The sequence below is a fragment of the Anolis carolinensis genome, chromosome 5, assembly GCF_035594765.1.
Source record: "Anolis carolinensis isolate JA03-04 chromosome 5, rAnoCar3.1.pri, whole genome shotgun sequence".
Taxonomy (NCBI): domain Eukaryota; kingdom Metazoa; phylum Chordata; class Lepidosauria; order Squamata; family Dactyloidae; genus Anolis; species Anolis carolinensis.
Genome location: NC_085845.1, coordinates 192,098,965 through 192,113,787, shown reverse-complemented (window position 1 = coordinate 192,113,787; position 14,823 = coordinate 192,098,965). Strand labels below are relative to the sequence as shown.

At 38.7% G+C, this 14,823-nt stretch overlaps 1 protein-coding gene across 2 annotated transcripts in view; it reads right to left on the bottom strand.

The window, feature by feature from the left end:
• Positions 1-14,823, bottom strand: part of slco1c1 (solute carrier organic anion transporter family member 1C1) — a 31,694-nt gene that overhangs the window by 9,633 nt on the left and 7,238 nt on the right. For both annotated transcript variants that reach the window (XM_062983169.1, XM_003220778.4), the window contains exons 3-10: positions 14,154-14,295; positions 13,909-14,041; positions 11,769-11,890; positions 10,246-10,392; positions 9,092-9,190; positions 7,333-7,578; positions 4,588-4,752; positions 642-837 (exon numbers count right to left, since the gene is read on the bottom strand). In XM_062983169.1, the coding sequence (XP_062839239.1) occupies positions 642-837; positions 4,588-4,752; positions 7,333-7,578; positions 9,092-9,190; positions 10,246-10,392; positions 11,769-11,890; positions 13,909-14,041; positions 14,154-14,295 (1,250 nt within the window). The remainder of the gene's footprint in view (positions 1-641; positions 838-4,587; positions 4,753-7,332; positions 7,579-9,091; positions 9,191-10,245; positions 10,393-11,768; positions 11,891-13,908; positions 14,042-14,153; positions 14,296-14,823) is intronic.

Sequence of the window (14,823 nt, the reverse complement as noted above, 5' to 3'; positions counted from 1 at the left end):
TAATACTACTACATCCTAAACATCAAAAAACATTAATTACAGACTACAAACAATCTTATGTTATCTAAACTGAGGGCTTTTCATTCTCTTTTTGGTGATTATATTCTCTCAGTTTTCTACACCCATTTAGTGAAAAGGAACAATTTGTACATTCTTTCTCACATAGTAACTCTAGTCCAAAAAAACTAGTGATGGAGATTTGGCCCCATCTTCGCTGGAGGAACACAATAAATGGGCCACACTCTTTCTTAAAGTTAGAGATTTCTCCTTAATCAACATAGTCAACTTGTCCATTTCTGCACTTTTGCTTATTTTCATAAGCCAATTGTCTTGCAGTGGAATCATTGAGTCTTTTCATCTTTGAGCATAGATTATTCTTGTTGCTGTCGTCATGTATAGCAATAACCTTCCACATTTTCTAGAAGATATGCAAGGCTTACTTGGCATGGCTATTTCATTTCATGTGTGCATGTTGTTAGCTTTATATAATTCTTTTTGCTGAAACATGCTGAACTGCATTTCTTTTTCTGAATGTACATTTCAGAATGTATCTTTCTCAGTTATTTCTTTCTCTGATATAATTTTTTTTGTTAAAGAAGCAATGCATTATTGTTTTAATACAATATTTTATTTGAACTTACCCTTGGTAGGAGACAGTCAGGCCAGCCACATCAGCGTTCTTGCAACCCATGGCAAATAACAAAAGAAGCAGTAGATAACCAAAGACAGATGATACTAAGGACAGCCTGGCTGCCCCCAAAACGTTCAGCCTGAATTTCTTCATGATCAAACCTCCAGAGAATATACCAAGGGCTACAGCAGGAATATTGATAAGACCTACAGTTCCAAAACAGGAAAATCACAAAAATAGCCATAGTTTAAAAACAGGAAACTCAAGGGAAGTAATAATACCACGCTATTGTGTTTTGGTCAAACCTCACCTGGAATACTGTGTCTACTTCTGGGCACTAATTCAAGGAGGATATTGACAAGCTGGGACATGCCCAAAGGAGTATAATCAAAAAGGTAAATGGTCTGAAAATCATGAGGAGCAGCTTAAGGAGATGGGTATGTTTAGCTTGGAGAAGAGAAGATTGAGAGGTGAGATGATAGCTATGTTTAAATATTTGAAAGGATGACATGTAGAAGGACATGTTGAAAGGATGTCATGTAGGGCCGGGCTGTGGCGCAGGCTGGTGAGCAGCCTGCTGCAATAAATCACTCTGACCATGAGGTCATGAGTTCGAGGCTAGCCCGTGGTGGGGTGAGCACCTGTCAATTTAAAAATAAATAAAAAATAGCCCCTGCTCATTGCTGACCTAGCAACCCGAAAGATAGTTGCATCTATCAAGTAGGAAATAAGGTACCACTTTAAACTGGGGAGGCAAATTTAACTAATTTACGACATTGGAATGAGGAAGTGCTGTCACGGTGGATGATGAAGCAGCTCCCCCCCCCCCATTGCCAGAATCGAACATCCCCTCAGGAGAAGGTTAAATTGCCTCTGCGTCTGTCTCTGTCTCAGTTCTATGTGTATATGGGCATTGAATGTTTGCCCTATATGTATATAATGTGATTCGCCCTGAGTCCCCTTCGGGGTGAGAAGGGCGGAATATAAATACTGCAAATAAATAAATAAATAAATAAATAAATAAATAAATAAATAATTCAAGGGCCTGGACACAGAACAATGGATTCAGTATACAGTAAAGGTGATTCCACTGAAGTGTAAGAAGAATGCCCTGATAGTAAGAGCTGTTCAACAGTGAATATGTGTCTCGAAGTGTGGTGGAGTTTCCTTCTCTGGATGTTTTTAAACCAAAGATGGATGCAGATCTGTCAGGAGTGTTTTTATTGTTATTCTGGCATGACAGAAAGTGGTTGGACTGGATGTCCTTTGTGGTCTTTCCCAACTCTATGATTCTATGAAACATATTTTTAAGAACAAGCAAAAATTCCCCGTGAATTGAGGTCAGTCCAACTAACTGCTTATTTATCCCTCATAATTCCTCCTTTATTGCATCCTCTGAATTAATCCTGAAATGTATGGATTAATTTTCATATTTAAAATTTAGTAATTGCTAATGTAGGGAAATCCAAAGTGGTCCATTTGCTATACTTTTCCCTCCCTCTCTTTTTCTTTCCTCCTTCTCTCCCTCCCTCTGCTCTCTCTGCTGTCCAAATGCAAGATTATCTGGGCCTATTTTGGGGACTTGCATAATTCTCCTATAGTTACTGCAGTAAACCTTCTCCATACTCTTTGCAAATGGTACTCCCTCTGCTTTGCACCACCTTAATTCATTTCACACATAGCTAAAGGCTTAGTGCTAAGAAAAGCTCGGAATACAATGGAGGGCACTGTGTTAACGGGCAAGAATGGTTTTTTGAGTGCTTTTTCTCTTTGCGTAAATAGGGCTCACAGATTACAGTTTGTGGAGTGGCATGCCAGAAAATTCCAGTTTTTATCTTCGAGGAACAAACACTGTGGAGGTGGTCACAGGCAGCAAGCAGCCAGTGGGCTAAAACAGATGTTTTTTTAAACCCAATTGGCCTATCTTCCTTTATCACACATGGAAATATGTTAATCATGTGTTAGTCTTCCAAGTAATAGTTTCAGTGGGGGACAAAAGCTTCCAGAAACTAATAGGGGGATGAGCTTTTTGGAACTCCCACAGGATTAACTCAATTGTTCTAAAAATATTGAATCTAGTAAAACACCTGAAGGTGGTTGCAAAGAATGGGGAGGTATCACTAGGGGTAGGAAATCTATCTTTCATGGAGTATCTATGGGATAAGTCTTCCCTTCATTCTTCAGTTTTATCTTATTATATTAACTTCTGATTGCAATAGAGGCTAGTAGTGTCAACATCAGTAAATCCCCACTAAGTTTTAATCTGAACTTTCAAGGAGATATTCAAGATGGAGAACTTCACTTTTAAAGTTCGGACTAAATCTCAGATTCCCTGTTATTCTGATCACAAAGCTACAAAATGTGTTGTTGAAGGCTTTCATGGCCGGAATCACAGGGTTGTTGTGTGTTTTCTGGGCTGTATGACCATGTTCCAGAAGCATTCTCTCCTGACTTTTCACCCACATCTATGTCAAGCATCCTCAGAGGTTGTACGCCTCACAGCCTCTGAGGATGCCTGGCATAGATGTGGGTGAAATGTCAGTAGAGAATGCTTCTGGAACATGGCCATACAGCCTGGAAAACATACTACAACCCCAAGAAAGCTACAAAACTCCACTAAATTACTACATAAGGGAAAGTTACATGGATTTGTTCCACATTATGAAGGAAATTGAGTTATCATTTAATCTTGTTTGGCTCAGGTCTGAGTCCATATGGGAGAAGACAACTTGGGTTTGTCAAATTTGCCTCTCCTGTTAAATGAGACCTATAGTGACTTTCTATAAATGGGTATGTCAATTTTCCACCTTGAATCATCCAATTCCAGATAAGTCTTTTGTTTCAGGAATACATTCATATGCATTTGTGTGCTTATTTTTCAAATGTGTTTTTAATTCATGTACCAATGGACTCAAGTGTATTTGTGTATGCTTTTGTATGCAATGTTCCTTACTAATTGTTGAAATTTATGTAAATTGTCTTTTTCAGAATTTATCACAAGCTTGAAAATGTATGGGTTTCTGACTAGGGTTGTACATTTACTCTCACAGGCAAATTAGATAATGTTATCGTTTTCTTCTCTCTGTGAGACAGTGTTCCAAAGATTATTTGCTGCTCAAAAACCCATTCAGTATAAAAAAAAACCCTGTGAAATTTTTTTGCACGAAAATAAGTCTTCATTGCATAAAACAGCATTTGTAGCATTTCTGCACAGAAATGTAATCTCTGGAGCAGCAGAATATAAGCTTGCTCCATCTTTGGCATGGCATTCCTTCATATAAAAAGGTAAAGGTTTCCCCTGACGTTAAGTCCAGCCGTGACTGACTCTGGGGGTTGGTGCTCATTTCTATTTCTAAGCCAAAGAGCCAGCGTTGTCCATAGACACCTCCAAGGTCATGTGGCTGGCATGACTGCATGGAGCTCTGTTACCTTCCCGCTGGAGTGGTACCTATTGATCTACTCATATTTGCATGTTTTCGAACTGCTAGGTTGGCAGGAGCTGGGGCTAATAGCAGGCGCTCATTCCGCTCCTGGGATTTGAACCTGGGACCTTTTGGTCCGCAAGTTGAGCAGCTCAGTGCTTTAACACACTGTGCCACCAGGGGTCCCACATTCCTTCATATATTCTTGTTCAAAGATAGCTATCATGCCACATCTCTGTCTTTTTTCCCCAAGCTAAACACACTCATCCTCCATAGTTTTTCCTTATAAAGCTTGGTCTCCATACCCTTGAATTACATGGGTAAACTTTGCTTATATTACTTAAAAATTTATTTTCTCTCATAAAATGTATTTCATGCTTCAAAATTCTCAACCAGGATTTTACCATTGCCACTGAGGTTTTGTTGTAGGTGATGTAAGAAGGGAAGTCCTATACCTATAATCTCTGAACCTACATCCCCTAATCAAACCAAACCATGTATGCTATTTTTCATGCAGAATATCCTCAGATATACCTATGAGAAAATTTGTCTTTGAAGACGATTGTCCAAATTGTTGTTCAATATATTTGGGCTTGTACGTCACCATGCCAATGAGAGAATTGAACTGGATGATGCTGGAGCAGAGATATAAGAAGTAAACCGGATTCCCAAAGAGACTCTTCAATGAAGGCAGAAAATCTGGAATACAAAATAGTTGCCAATTGTCAAGAAACAAACACAAAAACACCATTATAATAATAATAATAACAACTTTATTTTTGTACCCCGCCTCCATCTCCCTGAAGGGACTCGGGGCGGCTTACATGGAGCCAAGCCTGAACAACACAGTTTAAAATGTAGTTACATAAAAATGCAATTCAGCAATGTAGACAGGATAAAACAACATTATAGCAATATATAAAAAGGCATCAACCAGCAACCAAAATCAGTTTCTCTTATCGTCATGGGTGGGCGGGCTAATAAAGCAATGATTTAAAGGATAGGCTAATAAGTAAAGTGCATGGTCATATGATAGCAATGAGGATAAGAGCAATAATAAAGATATTATAATAAAGATTTTTGATCCAATTTGGGCTTAGCTATCTAGAGGGTTGTCTACTTAAAGGCAAAGCGGAACATCCATGTCTTTAACTCTTTTACGAAAGTGGACAGAGAGGGTGCTAGCCTAATCTCTCTGGAGAGAGAATTCCAGAGTCAGGGGGCCACAGCTGAGAAGGCCCTCAGAAATAAATTGAAATTTAGACCAGTCATAGTTTAAGGCCATTGGCTTCAATGGCTCTTCTTTAAGAAGGACTAAATTCAGGGCCAACTCACAGTTGTGATATTCTTTCCTGGGTCAATTGTCAAACCATAACCAAATATGGTGTGGTAGCCAATACAACATGAAATGACGTGGTTCTCAGGTGACCTTCTTAAGGTTGAAGTGATCCTGTGAAGAATCCTGAGTGACATGACAAAGTAGGATTTTTGATATTGTACATAGTGATGTCAAAAGTATCATATGGCAAAGATACAGTAGAGTCTCACTTATCCAAGCTAAACGGGCCGGCAGAAGCTTGGATAAGCAAATATCTTGGATAATAAGGAAGGATTAAGGAAAAGCCTATTAAACATCAAATTAGGTTATGATTTTACAAATTAAGCACCAAAACATCATGTTATGCAACAAATTTGATAGAAAAAGTAGTTCAATATGCAGTAATGTTATGTTGTAATTACTGTATTTACGAATTTAGCACCAAAATATCATGATATATTGAAAACATTGACTACAAAAATGGCTTGGATAATCCAGAGGCTTGGATAAGCGAGGCTTGGATAAGTGAGACTCTACTGTACTAGGTAACTGCGTCACCGTAAAATGTTCTTGAATTTTTACCTTATTATCTTTATTCCTTTTCATCTCTTTTAGAACAGTCAATAAAGATTGGGTTTTAGAGCTACCATTTTGAGAAGGCTGATTTCTGAGCGCATATGTTTAATCTTTACAAGAACTAGAACACTGTTGCAGATAAATGTATTTCTCCAGTTACCCTTGAATTTATACTTCTGTGTATGTTCTTGTAAAAGAGGTATCCTATACTATATTGAACCTTGACCATAACAGGATGATCATAGATACACTCTATCTTCTTTTTTTTACTAGGAACTGGCTTTAGATTCTGGCTATGGCTTTTGCCTCTAAGTTTATGGGGGATAAAGGCAGATGCATCCCACATGAAGCTCATGTATTGACTCATTCAGCACCATGAATTGGGACAGTCAACCAACCTAGCTTAGTCAGAAGCTAGACCAAAAGCCTCAAAATGGATGCTGGTAGCTAGTTATGGCCATGTCAGTGAAATAAATGGTGAATCTCTTCAGGGTTTTTCTCCATACTTTAAAGCAGTGGTTCTCAACCTTCCTATTTCCATGACCCCTTAATACAGTTTCTCGTGATGTGGTGACCCCCAACCATAAAATTATTTTTGTTGCTACTTCATTACTGTAATTTTGCAGCTGTTATGAATCGTAAAGTAAATATCTGATATGCAGGATGTATTTTCATTCACTGGACCAAATTTAGCACAAATACCCTATACATCCAAATCTGAATACTGGTGGGGTTGAAGGGGGGAATGATTTTGTCATTTGGGAGTTGTAGTTGCTGGGATTTATAGTTAACCTACAATCAAAGAGCATTCTGAACTCCACCAAAGATGAGACAGAATCAAACATGGCACACAGATCTGACTGACAGAAAATAATAGAAGGGTTTGGTGGCATTAACGTTGAGTTTTGGAGTTGTAGTTCACCTACATCCAGAGAGTACTGAGGACTCAAACAATGATGGATCTAGACCAAACTTGGCACAAATACCCAATATGACCAACTTTGAATACTGGTGGAGTTTTGGGGGGGGGGGGGGAGACCAACATGATGGTAATTGTAGTTCTCCCTGCATCCAGTCACAGCAGAAAGAGGGGTTTTGGTGGGAGGATTTGCCATCTGTTTCCAAAAAGGAAGAGGAGGACAAGTGAGAGATCTTCAGCCTTCTCTGCCTATGGGGTTCCTAATATGTGTTTGCTGATGGTCTTTGGTGGCTCCTCTGACACCACCCTCATGTCCCCCCCCCCGGGGTCCTGACCCCTAGGTTGAGAAACGCTACTTTAAAGGAATATCAGAGTTGTTGAACCTATTGCAGGGATGGAAGCCCAGGACAGATTTGCTGTCCTGCTGACATAGAAGTTACTAATTGCCTAAACTCTGGGGTCTCACCTTTAGCCATCTCAAGAAACTTTACTTCCTCTTGGTAGGTGATGTGTCTCTCTCTGTTATCTTCAGTGATGAATTTTGATTGTTCAGAGGAAGTGCTGGAATCTTTTCGGGCCTCCGGTCTTGGAAGATGCTTTGGTAAGAACCAGAAAGGGATAGCCGCAAGAACGCTGATTCCTCCTGCTATTAAATAACCAAGCCACCAAGCTCCCACCCACTGGGGATCTTTCTGAGTTATGGTTATGCTGTCTGGGGAATGAAGTAAAGAAGGATTTCTGTTATAAACAGGAATAATTCAAAGATTAAAACAGTTTCATACTATTGGCATCAACTTTGGTTTCATTTTACATCGAGTTAAAATATGACCTTTTACTAACCTGTGTGTGCGTGTGTCTAAAGATGTCATCCAAATTTTGCATGAAGGCAATAATACTAAGTAAAGTGTAGGCAACAGGAAAGGAGGAAGAAATTATAAGGGGGATAGACTCAATCAAGTAAAGTGGCAATCCTGTTGATGCCAGGATTTCCTGGAGGTCTCTCATTCATAGGGTCACAATAAGCCAAAGCTGAACTGATGGCAATTAACAGCAATTGCCGGAATCCCAGATCAACTACTTAGTTAAGGAGATATAAGTAAGTAGCACCTCCTTGCTTGATTCCCCCTCCTACCTCTAGCCACCTTAAGAACCAGCCACTAGGTCAGGCAAAAGAAGTTCATTCAACTTCTCTTCTGGGTGCAAGCCAATGAGTGAGGCTGCAACAACGTCTATTTCAAAGCCTTCCTCAAAGCATCTGTTTGGGGAAGGGGGTGAAAACATCCTCCTCTTCATTTTCTGATTGCCAGAGGAATATACTTCTTTTGTCTAATCCAGTGGCTAGCTAAGATAGAATGGTGGCTGTTAAGGGGGCCTGTGTCTATGTAGTAATAATGATAGAGCACTTACAGGTCTGTAACTCTACGTTATGAATCCATAGCTGCAGGATTGAATACCAGCCACTAAATAGTTTAAACTTGTTTCAGTGTGTTATAGAACCATCATCATCATCACAACAACAACAAAACATTAACATTATTTATTACCTGCCTTTTCCTTTGTCATGTTTATTACTTGTATTATTTTTAAATCGTTGTATGGTTCTATTTTTACTATGTGCATTGTATTGTATTGTTTTTATCATGTTGGAGACCACCCTGAGTCCCCTGAGGAGATAGGGTGGTATATAAATAAAGTTTTATCATTTTATCATCATCATCATTATTATTGTAGGCGTTTTAAGTTATTTTCTTGTCCACCACTCTGAAATGGAATACAAAGATGCAATCGACTCAGCCTAAATGCACAATATAATCTATATGTCCTACATGTACTACTTAATTATGTAGCTTTTTTCGTTGCGTAACTAAGTAATTCCTCCTTCCTATCGCCCCTCCCAATTGATTCAGCAGCAGCAACTGTGAGCAACAGGAATCTGTTCTCCTCTCAAGAGCATTCTACTGCATCCCAATTGACAGGAGAATAGATCCCTATAACTCACATTAGCTTTTGCACAATTAACCAAGATTGAGGAATTTAAATGATCCTGCATATTCTCTCCATTATTGATCTCACAAGGATTATGAATACAAATTCAAAACTCTGAAGTTGCTTGTTTGATCATGAATTTCAACTTACATGTAAAAAACCATAGAAATAAGTCATTAATGGAAGTACAAAATATAAATATGAATAGATAAAATCATTTTCAGCTTATTCAGACTCACCCATATCTACAAACCCAATGTCTACATACAGTTTGGCACATAATGACCCCAAAAGAAAACCAAAGATGGGGCCTATAATTGCAGCCGTCTGCACACAACCTATAAAAGTAAGCAAGAAATAAGATGAATAGACTGAAAATTCAAAACATGTGCATGAAAGAGGAGCAAGGCGAGAAATAAAGGGGTAGGACAACTGGTTCCAATCTCCACCATCAATAGCAGAGTTTCTGAACTTTGCCCTCCCAAGCCATAAGGCAGTCCTTCTTCTAAACTAGATCTCAATGCTGAGATCATACACCAGTAATCAATTCACTACATGCCACATGGACAAAGTAAAAAGTGAAGTAGGCAGAAATACAGTTTAAGGAAAAATAAAGCAGGGGTGCATAAATGGCATTATTGAATGTATGACCCACTTGTGGACTTCCCATAGCCATCTGATTGTCTACTGTGGGAAGACTGAATGCTGAACCAATAGCAGTAGATCCTCCACTAGGCTAGGATCCCTGCATAAATGAGAAAAACATTTTTTACCCTCACAAAACACCTCTCTAGGTACCCCAGTATTGTTTTATGGTCAAATTTTGATTTAGGCTAATTTGATACAAAAAGCTCTCAAATCAGTTAGCTGTAAAATGAAAAGGACCTTGGATGCTTTTCTTGAAGTTCAGTAGAATTTGATCATAGAGCCACACTAGAGTACCTAGAGTTTCTGAGAGAGACCATATTAATGAAATCCAAGAATAATCAACTCTACAAATATTAAACATGAAATGTGGAGGACACGACTGTAGGTTTTTGATTTCATCCAGCATGACTCTTATTTTTCTTATTTATCACGGTGTAGTAGTTAGATTGGTGGACTAGGACTGGGATGCTCTGTTATGAAGATAAGGTTTATCACTTTGGAAATCTGTTTTAAAGTTTAGGTTAAAATCCAAAGTAGGTTCATCAGTCCACTGAAATAATAGATAGGACCAGATTTCACTGCACAGTGCAGGACGGGACAGATTGCTGCACTGAAGACACTCTTGGTTTGTTCTAGCAAGGCCCTTATTTATGCTCTTGTAAAAAAAAATGAAGGACAAGGATAGCATGGAAGACAGAAGAAAGAACAGAAAAGGGGGGGGAGAGATTTCTTTTATTAAAAATACCAATGTAAAAAGCTGCACTCTCTTCTGTGGCATAGTCATCAATGTATGCAATTCCCAAAGGTTGAATTGGTGTTTCCCCTATTCCACGGAGTAGGTTGCCAAGCAAAACATAAATCCACATGGAAATGCCAGATTCCTTTTCACATCCTGGATATACAAACCCAAGAAATAGAGAGTTATATTTGGTTATATTATAATCATGGTCATGGTTATCAATATCATCATCATCATCGGCCATTGTTTATTGGGACTACTAACACAACACTTTCTTTCCAAATAACACAAAATAGTTTCTTAGAAGTCTTCTTCAGGTAACATTGATTGAGTTGAATTGGCTTGAGTGTGTTGATATCCATTTAAACACAATGCCCAAAGCAGCACAAATAGAAATTATCAAAATTTGAGAGTGGATACAAATATACAATTTGTCTCCAAACATATCAACACATTAAATCAAACAAAGTGAATTATTCAACCAATGTAGCATGAATTCAACATTACAGTGAAAGAATATAGACAGAGAAGGGGAAAACTCTCCATCTATGTGGCCTACAACTCCCATTAGCCACACCCAGCATGGCCAATGCCAAGTCATTTGAGGGGTTGTAGATCAAAATATCTGGAGGTCCACATAACAAGCACAGGGTAAAGTCAAAATTAGTATGAGAAAACAAATTAAAAACTTAATCTAATTCTTACTACTGTTGTGATTCTTCTTGCACTGAGAGAATATGTATATTGGATGGTACTTTAATTGGCATAATTCCTTCCTAAAGAATCCTGGGATTTGTAGTGTACCAGGGTACTTCAAATTCTTAACTAGATAGTTGAACTACAGCTCTATGTCTCTCTAACAGAGTGTTATATGTAGTTCAAGTCTCAGACTCACAGAAAAGAGATAGGATGGTTGGGACTTTAGTAGCTAGTGATGTTCATGTCAGTGAATAGATAAATTGGCTCAAAATAGGTTAAATATTTTGGATATCTATTTTAAATATTAAGCTAAAACCTGGAGATGATTTACTGCCCCACTAATATGGAAGCCCCCAGGTACCACTGATTTGGCGTTATCAAACTGCGATAAAATTAATGTTGTTGATACACTCTGAGGCTGGATCTACACTGTGCAATATCCTGAGATCTGATGCCAGATTATCTACTTTGAACTGCATTTATGAGTCTACACTGCCATATAATCCAGTTCAAAGCAGATAATCTGGATTTTATATGGCAGTGTGTATGAAGTCTGAGAAGCCCAGTTACCTGGATTAAATAAAATTGAGAAATGTTGGGCTGGGCTCTTTTCACCAGGCTAGATGCCTCACAGCTGGCTCCCTTCCTGTCTCTGCCAGAGGTGATTGGCAGGCAGCAATATCAAGAGAGCAATGTTGTTGAGTGGCAATTGAAGTCTTCTTTGCCAGGTACCCTTGCGATTCGTGGTGGTTCTCACAGCACTCAAAAAGCCCATAGGTGACCTGGCTAAAATATTGCAATATTGGACTATATTACAAGACTAGTCTTACCTGCATGGGTTTTGGCCTGAGATCTTTCCAAGACAGAGACTGGTATTTGGTTTTGATCCTGCAGACATGGGGAGATGCTGATAGTTGAATTGGAGGTGGAAGAAAATATCTCATACCTATAGCTGAGTAAAAACCAACAGTTTCCTTACAAGGATCCTGCCGATTAAAATTTGGGGAAAAAACACACTTTTAACTTATTCTGGAGTCCTAGTGATTTAGAGGCTTGTTCTTGTGAGCTACTACAATAAAAGCTTAGAGATGGATGAATATTGCCATTATTTTTCAAGGACATTTATCTAGTGTCAATAGTTGAAATAATAGCATGTATGGCTTGTTGACTTAAGGTCAGAGACCATATTTCAATGAAGAACAGTTATAGTGTGCTAGAGATGAAAGTGTCTTTGTAGGCTACAGATGAGCAAATGATGGACTGTAAGCATCATGTGGCCCCATTTTTGTGTCTCCCAGGCAGCAAAATCTAAACCATCAAAAAGAAGTTTTTTTCTTGAAAATGCCCATTGGGAATTTGAAGGGCATTTCCAATACATTTGGGCCCACTGGGCTTCCCCAGTAATCAAATAAAATGTTTACAATTTGTTTTGCAAATTTTTTAAAAAGTATTTTGCCCCCAAATACTCCAAAACGTGCTCCAGAAAGTAGGTACAGTAGAGTCTCACTTATCCAACATAAACGGGCCGGCAGAACGTTGGATAAGTGAATATGTTGGATTTTTTTTCGTGTCAGGAGCAACTTGAGTCGCTTCTGGAGTGAGAGAATTGGCCGTCTGCAAGGACGTTGCCCAGGGGATGCCCGGATGTTTTGATGTTTTACCATCCTTGTGGGAGGCTTCTCTCATGTCCCCGCATGGAGCTGGAGCTGATAGAGGGAGCTCATCCGCGCTCTCCCCGGGTGGGATTCAAACCTGGCAGCTTTCAGGTCAGCAACCCAACCTTCAAGTCACAAGGCTTTAGTCCACTAGGCCATCGGGGGCTCCAATATGTTGGATAATAAGGAGGGATTAAGGAAAAGCCTATTAAACATCAAATTAGGTTATGATTTTACAAATTAAGCACCAAAACATCATGTTTAACAACAAATTTGACAGAAAAAGTAGTTCAATATGCAGTAATGCTATGTAGTAATTACTGTATTTACGAATTTAGCACCAAAATATCATGATGTATTGAAAACATTGACTACAAAAATGCGTTGGATAATCTAGAACGTTGGATAAGTGAGTTTTGGATAAGTGAGACTCTACTGTATATAGAATATTTCTATCTTCAACACCTTTTGGCGTTCTTAGAGCCAATGTAGGTCAACAAGAGGTCTTTTTGGTGCCTGGAAGCCTCCTATCTTTTCACACTTGCCCACCCTGTTTGTAGGGCACCAGTGTATCTCATTGCTATATGCAGAGCTACAGCTGCCCAACAGCCTTGTCATAAAAATCTGTTAGAGAATCCATTTAGAATTTAGGATAGAGGTGGGTCAGATGTATCAGATAGGGTATATGTGGACATTCAAATCTCTTTTTGAGACTACCACTATTCTTAGATTCTACCACCACATCTGTTCAGCACTGGGTTTCCTTTCTAATCCTTGAATTCATAGTGTTTTCTCCATCAGTGATTGTCCTTGACCGCTACTACTAAACAATAGTTCAAGTTCATATATCTTTTGAGATGTTCTGTACCATGATCCCACAGAATCTTAAGGTCCAGAAGGACACATTGGAGTTCCCCTGCTATGGTTTTTGCTACAGTTTGATTGCAACTGCAATGACAGAAGATCCACTGTTCTTGAACATAACTCTACTCGTTCAGTGTGCATACATATACTATGAATGTAAGTAGGTATAAAAATATATCAATGATGATAAACTCGTCATTTTGTGAAGTTCTATCTCCACAACTGTCGAAATGTGCTTTATGTCTCATGGCAGTTCTAGACAACAAAACTTTAAATCAATGATTGTGTGGGTGTGAATCTTGTTCTGCACGCTAAGACATATTCTGCTCCCTATTAATAACTGGCTTTATAATTGGTACTTTGAAATGTATGTATGTAATGATAATTATAGAACACTAGAATCTCATTCATTTCTTTCTGAAATTTTAACTACAAGTGATTGTAAACTTACTGTCCCATAAAGAACTGTGGCATGGCTATCAGAAATGTTCCAATTGACATGATAAAGCAACCAGCTCCAATGATCTTTGGCCTATGAAGTTTGGCTCCAAAGTAGCTTACCAGAATTATGATTAAAAGGTTTCCTGTAAGAAATACAGACAGAACTTAGGCTGAAAAGTATAATCATGAGAAAACTCAACTGTTAATAATTTGCAAAGTGTTAATCACAGTAACAGGTTTGTGAAGGCCACATACCAATTTCAAAGCTCCCATCTATTAGGCCAACCAGAGAAGAGGGGATATCGAATCTTTTTTCTATTTGAGTGATGGTACTTTTCAGGTAACTTCCTGAGAGGGCTTTTGCAAAGTAAACAAACGATAATGCACAAAGAAAAATCTGCAAAAGGAAATGATGGTTAAATTCTGATTTTATCATGGTACAATATGGTTGCTAAGGCCTGGATCATACTGTTAGTCCTAACTAGAGTAGACTCATGAATGAGATTAATCTATACACTGACTTCCATACATTCAGTGGGAATAACCTACACAGTGATTTACCACTGCTTCCAGAAGTGCTGTCCCTTCCTTTCAACAGGGACAAATAAGACCACAAAGAACCAAAATGGCCTTGATAGCTACCTATGACCCATGGGATACCATTGTTACCTGCCCTTGACCAATGGTATATAGCTCATAAGAAGTGCTGAGATGGGAAAACGGTAAAGCCAACACATGATTCACCTCCGCCCTTTGGGTTGGTTAGCAACCCTATATCCAACTTAGAGAAAATGCCAAACTTGGGGAAATTGTTGGCACACTAATATGATTGTCTGTCTATTTTTGGAGGCAATAAGCTGCTTCCTTAATGGCTCAGTGGCAACTGAAGGTTCATTCAATGAGGGAATCGGATTACCCTTGAAAC